The sequence below is a fragment of the Formica exsecta genome, unplaced genomic scaffold (genome assembly GCF_003651465.1).
Source record: "Formica exsecta isolate Colony F162 unplaced genomic scaffold, ASM365146v1 scaffold826, whole genome shotgun sequence".
Lineage (NCBI taxonomy): Eukaryota > Metazoa > Arthropoda > Insecta > Hymenoptera > Formicidae > Formica > Formica exsecta.
In genome coordinates this window covers 721,197-740,442 of record NW_021853596.1, presented here as the reverse complement: position 1 = coordinate 740,442, position 19,246 = coordinate 721,197, and the positions used below count along the sequence as shown (strand labels likewise).

The 19,246-nt window shown below is 34.9% G+C and overlaps 1 protein-coding gene and 1 long non-coding RNA gene across 4 annotated transcripts in view; one reads left to right on the top strand and one right to left on the bottom strand.

The window, feature by feature from the left end:
- Positions 1 to 1,076: 1,076 nt before the first annotated feature.
- Positions 1,077 to 15,848, bottom strand: LOC115244600. The gene is made up of 6 exons (XM_029822377.1): positions 15,839 to 15,848; positions 15,628 to 15,735; positions 14,738 to 14,902; positions 13,057 to 13,154; positions 7,352 to 7,514; positions 1,077 to 1,877 (listed from the first exon to the last, which is right to left on the bottom strand). The coding sequence occupies exons 1-6, from the start codon at positions 15,846 to 15,848 to the stop codon at positions 1,633 to 1,635; spliced, it is 789 nt and encodes a 262-aa protein (XP_029678237.1). The 3' UTR covers positions 1,077 to 1,632.
- A 676-nt stretch (positions 15,849 to 16,524) lies between these two features.
- LOC115244631 overlaps positions 16,525 to 19,246 on the top strand; it is a 56,097-nt gene continuing 53,375 nt past the window's right edge. The window contains exons 1-3 of one of the 3 annotated variants that reach the window (XR_003885409.1): positions 16,525 to 16,721; positions 17,495 to 17,950; positions 18,546 to 18,586. This is a non-coding gene — a long non-coding RNA (uncharacterized LOC115244631). Of the gene's footprint in view, positions 17,951 to 18,545 lie in introns of all 3 variants that reach the window. The other 2 variants (XR_003885407.1, XR_003885408.1) reach the window with 2 other exon arrangements.

Here is a 19,246-nt window from a genome sequence, read left to right as displayed (position 1 = left end):
ATACATACCTAATTACGATAGAAACGTAGTCATATTAATTGTATGCGCGTATGTAACATATGTAGAGACCGTATGTTGTGAACTTTGCAACTTAATTTATCGAGCTTAATATTCAATTAAACTCTGACGTTACGCTTAATTAAATGGTGAAAGATTATCTATTGCAGTTCATGTGAATACGGTTATGTAATAACTCTCCGGCAACACTTGCGACTGAGATAATCATCATATGTTATATCACAAGCAGGATTATTTGGTACTTGCGTTTTTGAAACAAGTTGAAAATCTAATTAAAAATTCCCAATATGTAATTAACGAATTCCTCTCGACGTACAAATAAAAGATGCGTAAAATGGAGATCATATTTGTGATGTTATTTTAAACCACGTACATACATGTGAATTTTGTATCGCTTGTACGTTTTCGCCTTCAAGTTTCACGAAGAAAGCAAGAATTTTTTCCAATCGTTGCATTATCCCAACGATTTCTCTTGTTTATTATCAGTTCTTTTTTTTTGGCGTGTAAATACAAATGTACTTAAGGCAAAAAAATAGAATGGAATTATATTAAAGAATTAAAGCCTTGAAATAGAATGCACATATCCATATATATGTATATGTATTCTTCATTTCATAAATTTTATCATAAAATTTTATTAGAGTTAATAATATCTTTTTCTATTCCTGTTCAATCAAAATTCATATTTTTATTGTAATTTTTTCATAATATTTTCGTCCAAAAATTAGAAAAAAAAAAATAAGAATTGACTTTTATTTGTGATAAGCTTAATACACAATTTATAATCAATATTAAAATTAAATGTTAAATTTCTGATTGTGATACCCTGTATAAACATATATAATATATGCGAATTTTATTACTGATACTTCGTAAGACTTGAGAAAATAGATATTAAATCAGAATTTATTTTCTATTTTACACACACTTACATAATGCATACTTAATTTTCTTTATCAATATACATGCATCACGATAACAATTTTTATATAATAATATTAATTCTGTTTCCTTCAATATTGATAAATTTCTTTATTTTTGTCCATTCTATTTTTTCACTAGTACTCTTATAGTTCACTATCCATATTCCATTAATCGATTTATATCGAATAAAGATTATTTATTGATATAGTAGAAAAGTGTAAAGTCACGTAATACTTAACGATTTACCATCAATCTCGTGTTTGTGTGGATTCGCTTAATATTTAATTCAGGTAGCTTCGGAGAGCTCTGGCGATTATCGATCGCGTTTATCAGCCTATTTACATTCCACCGTAGTAACGATAAATTTCTCGCGAACGTGATTCAATTTTCTTCTTCGGAATTAATTAAAAGTCCATGATATTGAAATCATCGGACGATGTCACCGACTATGACGAAGCAGTTAGACGCAAACTTCGATTTCGTTCTTAATTGCACGAAAATGAACGACATTAATATCGGAGATCACCTACCGTTAATGAAACGTACCTCGTGAAACTATTTCTAGTAGACTCGTAGTCTCGTCGCCGTCATCTGATTTCCTGTCACAGCGTCCTTAAGCGATCGACACTTGTGACTACTACGTAGCAAGCTCTCGCGTCAATAACGTGACAGGAGAGAGAAAGGCGTCGGCTAAACTTCCGTCGAGTGCGTCTGTATACGCACTTTCTTTTGCGAACCGTTCCTGGATAGGGTCGGGCTATGCGCGGAAAAGCCAGGATTATGGATACCAAGGGGTTTCGGCTTCTTCAGCGAGCTCCTGAGAGGCGAGGCCGTGCTGGCCGCGCTCCCGGAAGTCGCCACCGACGCCGTCGATCCGTTTCCCGCCCCGCCGACGTACGGCTTGCCACTCGCGTCTGTCATCGAGATCGAACCACCTGTAACAAGATTAGGAATGAATTACGCGATCATCTCTCGCGATCGTTATTAACATGCGTCGTGAAAGTTTTATTACAAGTACTTTCAAACTAATGAGAAATTTTACAACGTCGAGAGATATGTCACAGATGTGTAATATATATCGCGGGAATTAGGGTGGAACAATCCTTATGTAATATGCAAGAGAAATATCACGCGGAGGCTTGCGAGTTACGAAATAAGAGAGCGAGATATAAAATGTTTGATGGTTTTTTAAGACACTCTGTACATTATTAAAAAGCAAATATTGCATATAATCACTGCATCCAAACGATAAAAAAAAAAAGCAACAATTTTTTTGAATTAATTATCTGTTTCTTAAAATATAAAAATTGTAAATTAAAAAAAAAAAATAAATAAATAAATTCAAAGATGGACGTTGTACTGGACACTTACCGTTAACACATAAATCTAAAGTTTCATAGCTATCTAAAATTCGCGGAATTCACTCGATCGAATTATCATACGTTTTCACTACCGACATAACTTTTTTCGGCACTCCCGATACTGCACAGACTTATTCGTACACGATATCTATTCTCAATAAATGTGCGCGAGAAGTCGTAACTCGGATGTGACGAGACAAGCGATTCTCAACGTCCGTAATGCCGTATCGCAATATAATCACGATAACGATCGTAATCGCAGCGTTAATCTCAGCGAACGATCGATTCCTCAACACTCACGATACTCGCGATCGCGATTATATTTACACCACAAAATCCCGACGCGTCCTACGCGAATGACCGCGCACAACACAATGGCGGACACACGAGCGCCAAAACGCTAAATATCTCAATATCTCAATTTCCGCTTCCGCTAGCCCGGTCCAATTCCATGATTTCGAGACACTACGCGAATCAAATGTGGCTGTCGCAAGGTCGATCGATTTTATTTCTTTTGACACTCGCAGTAATATTTAATAAACGATACCGCGAATATATAAACTGTACAGATGAGCACGAAATATCTCAACTTTCGATTCCGTCAGAGCACTACCCGAAATATTATTTTCGATTCTCGAAACGCGCGAATTAAATATCGTCACGACATTAATTATATTCGAACGCTAATTTCTATTAAATATAAAAATATTTCTGTTAAATACGACATTAATATACTTATGTAATATATATGTATATATGATTGAATATAAACGCGTGTATCGAATATAACACACGAGTGAGAATTGTGAAAAGTTTTGGTTTAGACCGATCTTCGCGGTAGTCGAGACAGTACTAAGCAAGAAACAGAAAAATATTAGATGCGACCTCGCATGATGTATGAGTAGAGGGAGAAGCGAGTTCGGCCGCTTGTTTATGTTTATGTTTATATATATACAAGTAGCGAGGCCTTGAAACGAGATAAGCGTGCGACTCTGACAAGGACAGAAAGAGAAGGATAGAGATTCTCGAAAACGATCTCAGCCGCTTTACGTGTGTACGTGTATTGACATGTGTACGTGTATTGGCGTGTGTACGTGTGCTTAGGAATGTAACACGACATAAGATACACGGTAGTTATATTGAACACGACGAATCCTGTGAAAGGAGATAAGCACGTGGTCTAGAGTTCGGCCCCCTGAAAAGGATAGAGATACTCTCACGAAGAAAGAGAAACAAAGCGAAACGTTCATCGCGTCTTCGAAACTTTTCTATATCTTATTCTCGATCGTCAGATAAGAGTTTTAAGAAACGTGAATTCGAGAGATTCTCTCTCTCTCTCTTTCTCTTTCTTTCTTTCGTCGCTCCTTCCTTTCTAGTTTTCTATCTTTTTCTAGAGTCGCACGTGTTTATCTCGTTTCAATTTCTGCAGAAATTACCGTACGATGAGATATTTTATCGCTTTTTTAAATGAATCAACTCACGTTACCGTATATTATAAACAAAGCGACCGAGCTCGTTTCCGAGAATATCTTTCCGTCCTCGTATTTTTCAATATAATTCCTCGCTTAATACCATCTCGATTATCACTCTTGGAATAATCTGAACTTTCGCATTCTTGTCAGATATACATACAGATACGTGCCCGTTACTCAATTTATAATAATGTCAAAAATAATAAATAATCAATTATGATAATCAATGATAAATCGCGTAATGGATATTGTGATACATTTGTTAATAACAAATGATGAAGTTATTTTATCATATCATTCATGCGTTCTACATATATATGCGTTAATGCCACGTTTATGTTCAATACATATTTATTAGTGTACAAGATGCATATATTTCATTTTAATAAAAATGTCGCATTTAAAAAAACTAGTGGCAAATGCATATACTACTCGTTTAATAAAAACGTCACATTTAAAAGAAACTAGCGCCAAATGCATATACTGTTCGATTAATAGAAACGTCGCGCTTAAAAGAAACTAGCGCAAAATACATATACTATTCGTTTAATAAAACTAGTCTTCGATGACGTCCAACAGACATATTCGACTAATTCTAGTGTCTCGGGATCACGGAATCGAAATTATCTAGCGGAAGCGGAAATTGAGATATTGAGATATTTTGTGTTTTGCCGCTCGTGTGTCCGCCATTGTGTTGTGCGCGATCATTCGCGTAGGACGCGTCGGGATTTTGTGGTGTAAATATAATCGCGATCGCGAGTATCGTGAGTGTTGAGGAATCGGTCGATCGCTGAGATTAACGCTGCGATTACGATCGTTATCGTGATTATATTGCGATACGGCATTACGGACGTTGAGAATCGCTTGTCTCGTCACATCCGAGTTACGACTTCTCGCGCACATTTATTGAGAATAAATATCGTTTACGAATAAGTCTGTGCAGTATCGGGAGTGCCGAAAAAATTCATGTCGGTAGTGAAAACGTACGATAATTTGGTCGAGTGAATTCCGCGAAATCCAGACAGCTATGTAGCTTCGAATATGTGTTATCGGTAAGTGTCCAGTATAGCGTTCCTCTGACTTTTTTTGAAATTAATTTATATATTTTGAGAGATATAAGAACTAAATTCAAAAAAATTGTCGTTCGCATTGTTTTTTTATATAATCGTGTTTAAATGCACTGATTATACGCAATATTTGCTTCTTAATAATGTACAGGGTGTCTTAAAAAATTATTAAACATTTGATATATCGCTCTCCCATTTCGTAGCTCCGAATTATGACTTTTTCGGTTATTGATAATAAATATCATCTCTGAATAAATTTGTGTAGTATCGGGAATGCCGGAAAACGTATCGGGCGATTGTCGTACTATGCGTTTATACAGTTTTTCACGCCGATAGGGCGAGTATGCGACAGTTCCGTCAAACGAGCTCCGTGCGATTGTAGTGCCAGGCATTGTTAAACAAGTAAATGTTCAATTGCCGAAAAATTAAGTTATCGAGAATAAATATCGGTTGCTAGTAAGGATGTGGTATCGGAAGAAAAGTATCAAACTATCATTGCATTATGCGTAAATATGATATATCGCGTCAATAATGCGACAATTTCATCAAGTTAACTCCGTGCAATCGTAGTTCATTATTAAACGTATTAATAATAGATAAAAATATTCAATATAAAAAAAAGGACCCTCTCCAATTTTTATAAAACTCTTCGTATATTTATTACTCATATTTGAGTAATATTATTAATATTAATATTGTATAAAATTATATCAACATTATAAATTATGTGCGGCTAATAAAACGATGCAATGCTGCATCATTGATATACATTACACGAATTCTAGAACTAAAAAATCATTTTCTTTCACGAGATCGAACGTGGAATAAGATTAAACTTGTAAATTATACGAGAAAATAAATTCGGAAAAGGTTTTATACGTAACGATACGTGGAGTAAGCCCCGCGAGCGTAACATAGTCGTTAATATTGCGATGGGCTGTTTAGAGCATCCGCTATATAGTACGATAAGCAAATACGCCGAGAGATACACTACAATCCTGCCGCACGTATCCTATATTCACATATAAGATCGCAAGTAAAGCGTAATCACGCGAGAGAGCATAGTCGCACCCCGTAATCATCTCATCCCCTTTTGCCTCCATGCGTCTATTTACACACATAGCGTTCTCCGAATTTCATCACTTTCATTTCCAGACGTATTTCTCTTCCGTGAGAGGTATATCGACTTCCCGTCAGCCGGTTAAATGAATATCTTTCGGTATATAAGTCGGCTAAATATCAGCAAATATGATCTACGCGCGATATAAATTACCGTAATTTCGCGGCGAAACAAGAGACCAGATGTGTTGTTTCAGAAAGAAAAAATGCGGCGCGTTAATGAAGAGAGATACCTCATTCGGGATGATGTAACACGGAGAAAGTATATAGCCGTTGAAAATTGCATTAAAAAAGCCGAAAATGTTGTTTAAGAGTTTAAATACTTTATTCAGAGTTTTCATAATTTATAATGAATATATATTATGAATATTATATAATATTCATAATATATTAAACCGTGGCTTTATCATGTTTATCATATTTAATATTAAACACGAACGATAATGAAGTATCAAGGCACAACATGCATATATCTTGCGTTTAAATGGACGTGCTTTGAGGCCAGGCGTTAATCGCATTAACGTCATTAATCCTATTAATCGTTTGGCACGTTTCCGTTCTAGATATCAACGTCAAATGTTGCATCTAAAACACACACACACACGCGCGCGCGCGCGCGCGCACGTACAGAGGGTCGAGTTGCGAGGTAGAATTTCGTGAAATTAAACGACTGTCCATTCTGGTCTTACCGTTCGTTGGTTGGTGATATTCCCGATATCCTGGATTATTTATAGTACCTCCACGAGGATCCGCGACGACCCTAATCTTGGTCGGGTCGCCGCCTCTTCGGGCGTAAATGCCCTCGTAAACGGCGGACACCAGTACGCCGAAGTTCAGAGCGATGGCAGCCAACTGCAACGACAAAATATAAAACGTATGATTTATTGTAAGTGTCGTGATGAAAGTTTGATGATGCGAAATTACATACAACGTGTAACCAATCGTATCGTTTAAGCACTCATATTCGAACACGATCTTGAAAGCGAGAAATCACGCGTAATCTTACGGTTTATTTAAGAAATAAATCAATTTCTTTTCAACGTTTTTATCATCTCTTGTGTCTGTCAATGACATGTTTATGAAATTAAATATTATACATATTTTACGTTTTCTTTCTTTCTTTCTTTCAAGATGTAAAATTGATAAAACATCTCACATAAATTTGGTCACACAAGTTTTGACTGATTGGACGTGCTTTGAGGCCAGGCGTTAATCGCATTAACGTCATTAATCCTATTAATCGTTTGGCACGTTTCCGTTCTAGATATCAACGTCAAATGTTGCATCTAAAACACACACACACACGCGCGCGCGCGCGCGCGCACGTACAGAGGGTCGAGTTGCGAGGTAGAATTTCGTGAAATTAAACGACTGTCCATTCTGGTCTTACCGTTCGTTGGTTGGTGATATTCCCGATATCCTGGATTATTTATAGTACCTCCACGAGGATCCGCGACGACCCTAATCTTGGTCGGGTCGCCGCCTCTTCGGGCGTAAATGCCCTCGTAAACGGCGGACACCAGTACGCCGAAGTTCAGAGCGATGGCAGCCAACTGCAACGACAAAATATAAAACGTATGATTTATTGTAAGTGTCGTGATGAAAGTTTGATGATGCGAAATTACATACAACGTGTAACCAATCGTATCGTTTAAGCACTCATATTCGAACACGATCTTGAAAGCGAGAAATCACGCGTAATCTTACGGTTTATTTAAGAAATAAATCAATTTCTTTTCAACGTTTTTATCATCTCTTGTGTCTGTCAATGACATGTTTATGAAATTAAATATTATACATATTTTACGTTTTCTTTCTTTCTTTCTTTCAAGATGTAAAATTGATAAAACATCTCACATAAATTTGGTCACACAAGTTTTGACTGATTTTTTTTTTTTTTTTAATTTTAAGTTCTTAATTCTAGATATTGATTCTGCAACACGCTTTTACACACAACATTGAATAAAATTAAAGAATGCGAATTTTATTTTCGCAGATTCGCGTATAATTACACTAAATCTGGTATTCAATGATACACTAAAATTTATTCTTTAAAAAATCCATCATTTTTACATACTTTTCATTCTGAGATAAAGATTTATTCCTCGCGATCATTCACGTCAAATGAAAGACAGCATCTATCCGGGGATCAAATAAAGCCACGACGTGCTCAGAAATTTTACGCGAGTCCCAACTGTTTTTCCCGAGAATTGCACATTTATTTTGCTTTTCCGCTAATTGGCTCGCAGACGACCATTACCCATCACACCGTCCGCTGCTCTAATTCGCCGGTTAATATCACACCGCACGTATTTCCATCGGAACATCGGAAGACTTCGTTGTACAGATACACATACAGTTCGCGGTTCTTATTATCTCAGAGAGAGAGACATTTGTATAACAAACATTCGTACACGTCGTCGAACGCGAGCAAACGTCTCATTCTCCTTTTCTCTCTCTCTTTCGAGCGTCGTCCTTTCTTATGCGGCGTGCGAGTAACTAAGATCTCCGTCACGTATAAACACTATCGATACGAGAGAGGAGAAGCATCATCCGTAGGTGGCGATCGGCTGGACGGATAATGGAAGGAGCGCGCGAGGAAGGGGAGACAATTTAATTAGGGCCAACAAAGAAGCCGCGCGCGCCATTGTTGTTCCGCCGCTATAATTAATCTGACCGTCCGGTGTGTTTGCCTCCTTTCTTTTTGTCCTCCTTGGGGACGAGCGTCGCGAGTTGAGCTTCTCTCCCCTACACGCGAGAGATGTGATAAAAGGGAACGTAACGTTTACCGTCCATGTTTTCCACTGACCAACCCTCTCCACCCTTCCCCCTCTTTCGTTTATCAAGGCGATGGTTATTTTTCCTGTCTCGTCGGGCGGCTTCTTTTTTCGCGCGCCGGTATGCAAGGTGCATCGAGAAAAAGAGAGAAAGAAAAAGCGAAGTATACGAAGCGAAAACGGAAATATATGTTGAGAAATATCCAGGAGAAGCTATTCGGACGAAAATTCCACGCGGACAAATACGCTATTTCCATGACGATCGCGTTATTTCACGAGTGTTTCACGCGTTATTTAACCAGCGCGTCCGGAACACCCGTTATACGAACAGGATGATTTCATTGCGTCGCGATAAGAGCTCCCTGAGATATAGTAGCTATTATGTGGGGCACTCGAGTCGGACTTACCTCGGAGATTTCTTTTTATGCGGTATTTCTGTCGCAAAATTACTTAGGACGTGGCTTGGTTTATCTGAGGAAGCTATCTTGCGTAATTATTGCACTTTATCTCGATCATAAACTCTTTAACGTACAACTCGTCTCTTTCTCGATTATGAATTATCGAGGCAGATATTTAAATATTAAAGATATAATTAAAGATTATTTATTTTTATCATTTTCATAGTACGTATTCGCAGCTTATCTTCCTCCTTCCAATGTGAAGAGAAAAAGATAAACTCTGAACTAGTGCAGCCAGTTCAGCTATAAAAAATACACCCATTATTACGCCGCGTAATATTACACTGACATAACAATGACATAGCAAAAGCGAGAACATTAACTCGATTGAATTCCCTTAAGCGACAATATTACCTTGTCTTGTTTCTGCTTATTCATTCTATCCAATTCGACTTCGTCCTTGGCCCTTTTCAAGAGACTCTGCTTCCTTTTATCCATCCTTGTGTATTTTCGACGATAAAATATCAACATACCACACTCTCTTCTAACACAACAAAAGAAAGCAGTCTTCGCGCTTTGAAGAGAGACTTAGCGAGCCAAAAGTACACGATACAGCGATCAATCTTTATCGGAGACGATCGCTTCGTCTTCTTTAAACTTCTTTTAGACTACGGACGGAAAAAAAAACTGTGGCTAAGAAAAATACAATGAACATCTTCGCAACTGGCAAAAAAAAAATCGCATTTACTGCTCGAACTCACGTGCAACAACGAATGACTGAACAATAAAACAATTCACTTATCGCGAAGGCGAGAACCGGGACAATACGGTGAGTTCGCTAACGATCGGCACCGAAACACTCACTGCGGGTCCGCCAATGTCAGCTCATTGTTTTAAAAGTATCTACGAGTCGTGGCCACTCCGACACATACTAATTGTAAGTCGCACAGTCGGCTAAAGGAGGGGCTTAAGAGAACACCTGAGCCTCCGGTTCACGATCAGGTGGCTTCTAAAGCGTTTAATTCTCTCTGGTCAGATATACGTTTCCGGCTCGTTAACGTTTCCTTGGCACGCGAGCGAAAGTATATTATTACACAATCGCGAATCATCCGGATATTTTGTTTGTTCCTCTCTGCTTTAATTCTTTGAATCCTGCAATTATTAAATTAAATCCTGCGATTTTCCAAAGCAACAGAAGAGAATAAATCTTAGAATAATCTGTCTTAGGATACTCGCAACATTGTATAATCTAATTGAATTCCCATACAATGAAGGGAAATCTGCGGAATCTCTCGGGGAGATATCCCGCTGGGAGATCATGATATCCATGAGAATATCATATGACAGGAGACGAGTGTGGCGTCTAAAAGTCTAGCAGACAATGTTCCTAAAATATACCAACGTAATCACATGCTACATTTCCAAGACTTATATCTCAGAATATCGCGAGAATTTCTAATTCAAATTTTCACACATTTTTTACTGACAATAGATAATTTTTAAATATTTTCTACGAAAACAACACACTTTTATAAAATATATACTTTACATTATAATATATCAATTTATTTTATATATCGATATATATAATTTTATATAAGATAATTTAACAATTTGTATTATCTGATATGTGCAAGTTTCAATTTAAACGAATTTATCGAGAGAATTAAACCTTCAAAATGACATCCGTGATTCTAATCGTTTAATCGAGAATTTTTAAACGTATTTTCTTGCTACTCACGTGCGGAATAATCGACTCGCAAAGAGGCATAATATCGTATCGAGTATTTCCTCGACGAAATCTGAAGGTATTACTGTACCCGGTTGTGTAACGATCGCGCGAGTGTTTCATTCGCATTGAGAGAAACCCGGGTTGCCGTCCAGCGATAAGAAGAAACTCTAAAGGCGCGTCGACAACGACGTTATCGTGCCAGTTTCATAAAACGTGACGTTCAACGCATTTAGTCAAGTTAACAACTTTTTTTTTCTCAGTGTACATACAAATGCCTTCGTCGCTATCTTGCTTCGCTCTCTGTTTCTTCCTCTCTTTCTCTCTCTCTCTCTCTCTCTCTCTGCGATCGATATTCAATTTAAATTACTATTCATTGCCAACGACGAACGCAATCGATCTTTTAATTAGCCTGCACGTTCGTGTTAAAATCGGTTTAAGTTTGGATTAAGTTTTACGCGAACAAAAGAATGGGACAAACGCGTTGTATTAAAGGAAGTCTATTATTAAGAAAGACTATTAACTCTAGATATATTATTTAGAAATATTACATATTATTTGGAAAGAATTAGTTTCTTTCTTCTCTTTTATCAGAATAAGAGAACATATATATGAGAAAGAAATATTTTTTTATCAATCCAATATCACAGTCAATAGTAGCTTATCCTTCTGCATGCGTTGTATCAGCAATATCTTTTGGCGCATTATTCTCTACCTTTTTATACGAGACTTATTCTTTTTAGCGACGAGCGTTCCATGATACCGCTTGTATCTTCTGGTGATCTCGTATCTTCTCCGCGAGAACATCTCTTTTGACTTTTATCGAAATATTCTTTTCACGCCTATCCTGTTCAATAAGTAAGGGTACCATCTGCTCCTTGAAATCTGAAGTAAGGGTCTTATCTTCGCTTAGAATTGTGGCACCTGCCCCCTTGAAGTAAATCGCTTCGTCAGGAAATTGTCATATAAATCATTCTTGTCACTTATTGAACGTACGACACACGTTCCAACACGTAACTTACAGGATACGAGTGACATTATCCATTGATTACGGATTATTTAATGAATCTAAAGTCATTTGTAGCTACATGATATTATTTAAAATACGCGATGCTTTCATTTATTCGTATCTCTTTGCTACTTAAAGAATCAAGATCTTTTTCAATTTGATAATTTAAATTAAAAATCATAATATTTTACGATTCTAATATCGCTTTTTATTAGCGCGACTAAAATAATGTTTATTACCAATGTCATAAATAATTACAGTAAAGTGCAACGAAAGAGCACAAGAAAAAAATTGCAAAGGATATTATTTGTATTACTAATAAAATATTTAAAGAATTTAATAATGAGATATATATAATACGAATTTCCGTATAAAAATAATTTTTCATTTTTTATTATACAATCTTGCATAAGATATGTTTTAATATTCTACGAACCGCCATTATATCAGTGTGCAACATGTAAACGGCAGATATACGTCAAATCAAGCAAATGCAAAACGTAGTGCAACTGCTTTCGCGTGCAACAGGTTTCGAAAACTAGTGAATGACATCGAAGCAAATAACGTGTTGTAACGGTACATCTATCAAGTGGTAAAAATTAGAAACTTGAAGATGCACGTTGATAGGCGTTGAACGCCTATCGAGACTTATCCCGCATGTTAACGGTGTCGCGTTAATTCGAGACAACGAGAGATCAATTAGAAGGACACTCGTGTTACATTAGCAGGTACATGTTGCATTGACGACATTGGATGAGTAAAATTATCGCGTCATCCGTCTTTAAAGTGCGAAATTGCAAATTTAATAATTTAGTAACAAAATTGGCTCGTTATACGATGCTATTGCGATACACGGCAAAATTATTATTGATTTATGAGTTCGAAATTTCTTTAAATTTTCACGTTATTATAAAAATCAAAAAGATAAAAATGCCTCGGAAAAACTGTTTTTCGGGATGCATAGTTATTTTCGATAAAATTTCCGATAAAATTTCCGATAATACGAGACATCCCCTCGAACTATGTATTACAAAAGTATTGGTTTATTTGTTTTTATTACATATTTTAGTTCCTTATATATCTTATATATTTTTATTATTAAAAGATTTTCCGATATAATCAAACAAGATGCAACAAATTAAAAAAAAAAACCGATAATATGCCATTACAAGTATACTTTACCTGCATATAAAAGGCCTCTCCTCTCGTGATGACGAAGCTATTAGCTCGATCATCCGTTTGCAAAGCGAAGAGGCTCGCCGCCACAATCGACAACGCCGCTAAAAAAATAGTATCAAATACAATCCGATTTATAAAATTCTCAGTCTTTAATCTTATATAAGCTTAGTATATATCTACATATATCCGTCCGCAGACAACTTTTCGTCTATATTTATTCGCGTTATATGTCTTTGATAAAATTTAAGATTGTTGCGAGAATATTTTTATTGCTGACTTTTTTTTTCATTATAAAGTGGATTTATTGTTTCATAACAAAAATCTTATGCGTTAAGAATTTATTTGCAAATACATCCTAACTTATAAACTTTTATCTAGTGTTTTTCATTTAGAATGTGAGACAACAGACGTTGTTTGCGAACGTATATATACTAGAAGCATTAGGCAATAAAAATTACATATATTTAGTTTTATATATTTTTTAAACACAAATATAAGCAACTTTTTGTACCGTAGGATATAAAAGCTGGAGAGATAAAACTGCACGAGTAAAATATATTAACGCGATACATATCCCATGTTTCTTTAATTTACACGCAAAATCATTAACGCGAGCAAAATGACTACGCGATATGCTCTCTTGTGGCATTAGATATATCGCTTTACTGTAATACGATCTCCCGTAGATATTCGATATCTCTCAGATAAGGGCTTGTAAGTAGGCCAGTAAGTAGACGAACGGACGAATAGTAATTCTACTACGTATTTCCATAGTAGTGCACAATTGCAAACAAAAAAGAATCTTTACATGTTGAACGTGATTCGGACTCTTTGTACTTTCGTATGTCAAGGCCTTGGCTCGCAATGCTACGTAATGCATAGTGCGTAAGAACCGATTACGTAATGTGTAGTGCGTAAGAACGAAGGAAAAGAAGTATATAGATGAGTAATCTCAGACATGTATATCTTGATAATAATTATAATCTTAATAATAATTATAATTTTGAAATGTGGATGAATTTTAAATAGTATAGATTAAATTATTGCTAATATATTTAATAAATTTTTATCGTTAGCCATACAGCCACACTGAATTAAACATAATATATTTAACTCTGACAAGTACGTAATGAATAATGTATTAAATCTTTCTCGAAATGCAATATTTTGATATTAAGATATAATGATAAAATAAGCTTATCCTTGAAAAGTTCACAGAGTTACGTCTTTCTTACAGAATTTATAAATAGACTATTTTTCTTTCAACTTGTGAATTATTTCTCAGCAAATTAGCATAATCTTTAATGTATATTTATAAATGCTTTACATTTATTGCATTTGCATTATTTTATTTCCTTGTAAAAAAAGTACTTTATTTATTTCATTTAATGTTATCTAATAAGCTGAGCAAAAAATTTATTGCATTTGCATTATTTTATTTTCTTGCAAAATAAATACTTCATTTATTTCATTTAATGTTATCTAATAAACTGAGCAGAAAATTTGAAACCTTTAAAAACGATTTAAATATATTAAAAACTTTTTACAAAAGTTTGCATTAATTCATAAATATCGTTTCTTTCTCACGACTGAGCATGCAGCTACATATATACTATCTTGTAAATAGACTTTTTTTTTGCTTGAATTTTGTCGTATATTGGAACCGATTAGAATTCGTACTCACTTGCCAATGTAGCGAGGGCAACTTTGCCTATTAGGGCAGTACTGTACGAAATTACAACCCGTTTCGCGGAAGAGGCCATGGCTAATTGAAGCACAGCCAGAGCGACCAGAATCGCCAAAAAGGCAGAGGCGGCAGCGGCAGCTAATCCCGCCATCCACACAGCCACTGGAAATAAAGGAGAAATCCTGTCGTAATTCTATTGCGTCCTATTGTAATCCCGCATTCGTGCTGGGATTTTTGCCGCATTTATTTTTCGGGATGCTAAAATGTGAAATTCCGCAAATAATTCATCCTTTTTGAACGCTTTTCGTAATAACGTAATGAGCAAATAATGAAAGAATAGAAACGGGAGAACAATTAATCATTAGATTTTCATTAATATTGAATAAAATAATATCAAATATGTATATCAATTTTAGATCGTATTTATATTAAATGTTTAATAGCAATGAAAAATATTGATTTAACACCTTTAATTATATGTGATAAAATTTATGCAATTTTTGTGATTTTAAACCGTCGGATAGTAAAGTTATAAAACTGAATTCTTATTCGCAACATAATTTAACTTTTAATTTAAAAAAAGTTCTCCTTAATTTATTTCAACTTTACATGACAGAAAAATATTAATTAAAATCTATTAAAACGAATAAGTTTACATTTATTGAATCATGTTAAAAATGTTAGCCAGATCTTTTTCGTTAAATATTTTCACAAAGAATTTTGTAATTGGCAATGTTTAGAAAATTTCGCGTATAATATATAGTGACCGTCATTCTATTTTATCAGTATCAGAATTAAGCAATAAAGATGAGAAAAAATATTTATAAGCTACAGGCGGGTATTAAAGTATCAATTCTCTTTATAATCATATGTAAAACGAAACTCACAGACTGGTTGAAACCTGGAGGCATTTTGGCCGCACCATTCTCGTCCGTAAAGAAGATGCTTGCATTGTCTCCATAGTCCGAAGTAACCTTTCTCCGCGGCAGTGCCAGCTGTAACAACACAAACGGAGGAAATTGGATGATAAAGAATTTTATTTTCTATCCCCCCCCCCCCCCCCCTTCTAAAAGGCAAGTGTGCGGTAAAAAAAGTTACGCAATTCCATATTCGAGCGACTTTTTTATTCCAAAATCTAATAATTAATAAAATATGATGCTTCTCTAGAATGCATAATTTAGTATATCAATTTGATTCGACCGTTATTTGAATTGTAAATTGCAGGGAAAATTTTATTGAATTAGCATATAACTATTTTGCATAAAAATAAAGGAAAAATAAAAAAACTATGCGAAATAACACATATAATAATAACGATATCTGCGTAAAAGTAACTATAAATAAAAAAAAATGTAATAAATCATTATGATTTAATTAGATTAAAAATTAATTGTCTAATAATCTAATTAAAATTCAAATATTTAAATTTTTTTGATTTAATCAAAAGTAATATTTATTCTTGAGTCAATTATAGTTCCAATTACGCATAACAATATGTGTACAAGTTTCAATTTCCAAATATCAATTATCTTTTTCTTCATTTCATATTGTAATGATAGAATAATATCATGAGAGAACAGAATTTTATAATCTATTAATATATTTAGCGAATATATTCATAAAACCGTAAAATTATACATACATTATAAAAGATTAAAGTGATGCATAAATACGTTTATTTTATATCAAAGATATATATATTTCTCGCGTGAAAGTGTAAAGTAAACATTCCATATCGATTCCGACACAATATAAAGTCAAGTACGCGCAAAAAGTCAAACACAGTACAGGACCTCCCCCCTACCACCTACCTACATACCTCTGCGCGTCAAAACATCGTAGTAAACAAATACGAGGCTTCTTCCCCCACTATTCACATTCCATGGCGCCTCAAAATATAGTTGTAATAGGCAAACATGTGTTGTCTTTGTCAGGCGGTCGAGACGGAAAGATCGCGGTCGCGATTTCTTTGATTATCACGGTCAGGCAAAAATAGGCTAACACGTCTCTTAGAATATTTCTAATACTATATTTAATTATTTGTATGGAACTGCGTATACGTATTCGTTTAAAAGATACCGAGCACGCGACTCGACAATTTGAAACGTCAATCTTGACCGTAATCAGTGGAACGTCCGCTTAACCCGGATGTTAAGAAGGAAAACGAGAGAATTAAACGAGCAAGAGGATCTCTCCTTTCGTCTTTGCTTTAGGAAGACGATCGCGGGAGTGACGTACGAATAAGTGGAAACTGCAATTTCGCGGAGCTCGTTTCTCCGTTTAAACGATCCGTAAACTTGCTCCGCGCATCATTGCGAGTGATCTCTCAACCGCGAATGCCTCTATTTTATTTCAATCGATCTCACGGAAGAGGAAAAATACATGACACGCTTTTATTATCGACGCGAAATCAAGACAGGAATAAGATAAAAATCGTGTTTCCCGGCGAACGACGCCTTTCGCGCAATACAGTACACAAATATCTATATATCTAAATAATTTTACAAACATTAAAATATACGTAGTGAAAAAAATTCAATTTTTCGATATATCGCACTTCATCACGCGATTCGATAAATTAGAGAGATGATTTAATATTAATGGTTGACCAACAGTTGGATATATCGTAAACACAATTGTAAATTTAAATCATACGTATATCGCGAATAGCATATGAAATGAATTGACCAATATTTATATCGAAAACATTCCCTTCTTTTTTATAAAAAAAAAATAACAGTCGATTATTTTTAGTTGTGCGAACGATCAACAAAGCAACGATAATCTCGTATATTTTGAATAATTCTCTTTAATTTTAATTCGTATTTATTCACACATCTGTATTATAATACGAGATAATAATCATTTTAAAACAAGAGTGTATACTATTTATTAAAAATGCGGAAAGACAACAAAAATAGCAGCTAAAACGACAATAGTAATATAATATCGTCACGTGCTGGGGTGAAGTGTCAAGTTGGTCGCGCGATTAACGTCGCTTCTTGCAATCGTGCTCCTTTTCGACATAATGTAATAAAGTGCGCGTCGCGTATGTATAAAGTCGGGAGTGCCATACAAATGTGCCGCGCGATCGTGTTCTCGCGAGTGAGTGCGAATATTGCGCGAGTGCTAAGAGGGATTTGCAACAGAGGAACAAGAAAGGAGGAGGCCAGCCAAGGTGGCATCAGGCAACGGCGGAGCAACCTACAGGTAATGTATTATTTGTTATACTTGCATGCTTAATTGCTCATTCTCGCATAATGTATTCTGCGATATTCTGATATTCCATCTCTCTCATGGTATATATATAAAATATTTTTTTACTTGTAATTATTTAACATTTATTTATCTTTTAAAAAGATATTTAGTAGAATAATTATATAATTTTTTCACAAAAGAAATCATGATTCATAAAAGTTTATAAAATTCTCGTAAATAAATGAAATAATTATACATCTTAAACACGTTCAAAGTATGTTATTTACATACAAGGTGTCAAAAAAAGGTCATAAATAAAGGGTATTAATTGTAGGATATTAGAAGATATTTTAATTGTAGGACCCAGTTAATTAGATTTTTTTTTCTTATTTTGATCAATAATACCTGCTCTCAAAATATGTGACTCTTTTTTTTAACACCTTGTATAAGAGACTTTTATGTAAATATCAAGATATTTTTGAAAGAGATAAATATATATATGTATATAAAAAATTTAAATTATTATCTAAACAATAATTTTTATTGAAATATATATTGATTACTTTAAACGCTGCTATAATTTGCAAAAAATATTTATATGTTACAGATTAACATCTTATACAACTCCCCTGCTGCGCATCTGTATCGGTGAGTCTAAAAAACAATATCTTTTATTTTATTTTAATTTGGAATAACTCATTCACGGCCTCAGAATATGCTTTACTATTACGTCTTATCTCGCGAAAATCGTGTTTTCTGGTAGCTAAAGCGGTTAGAGTATGGCATAGATGTTAATGGAAGCGATGGTCTATGTAATTACTTATTGATAACGATACATCCCAGCGATCTGAAGGGTCACCTAATACATTTCGAAAGGGTAGATATATATTCTCAAGTGGAAAGAATATTAATGAAAATCACTATCGACGGCACGGCATATAAATCCCAGCGTTCTTGGTCACTAGAAGTGCAGAAATCTTATACAAAAGATCACTCAAATAATTTCGTGTCGCTTCTTTAAATTTTCAACGTAGCACAGATTTATGAAAATTTTATATTTATTATATTCTAATGTTTTTACATTTTTGTCTAATATTTTGATTTAATCATAATTAATTTCAGTAAGGATTATCTCTGTAAATAGAGGCGCACGAAGTTCGGGCTTGCAACTCCCCTCGGCTATTCTAAAGTCGTTTCATGCTAAAATGCGACATAATTTATGCGTACGGCGAGCACACGCCTGTGTAAACTCGCGACGCAGCAGGTGCAATAACAATAACTCCCGTAATTGTATCTCGCAAAAAAAAA

Excerpts from the sequence above, each read along its gene's own strand:
- LOC115244600 (XM_029822377.1), bottom strand. Across the intron at positions 14,903-15,627 it reads CTCCAGGTTTCAACCAGTCT|TGGCTGTGTGGATGGCGGGA; the intron begins GTGAGTTTCGTT and ends CTTTATTTCCAG. Across the intron at positions 1,878-7,351 it reads ATATCACCAACCAACGAACG|GTGGTTCGATCTCGATGACA; the intron begins GTAAGACCAGAA and ends ATCTTGTTACAG.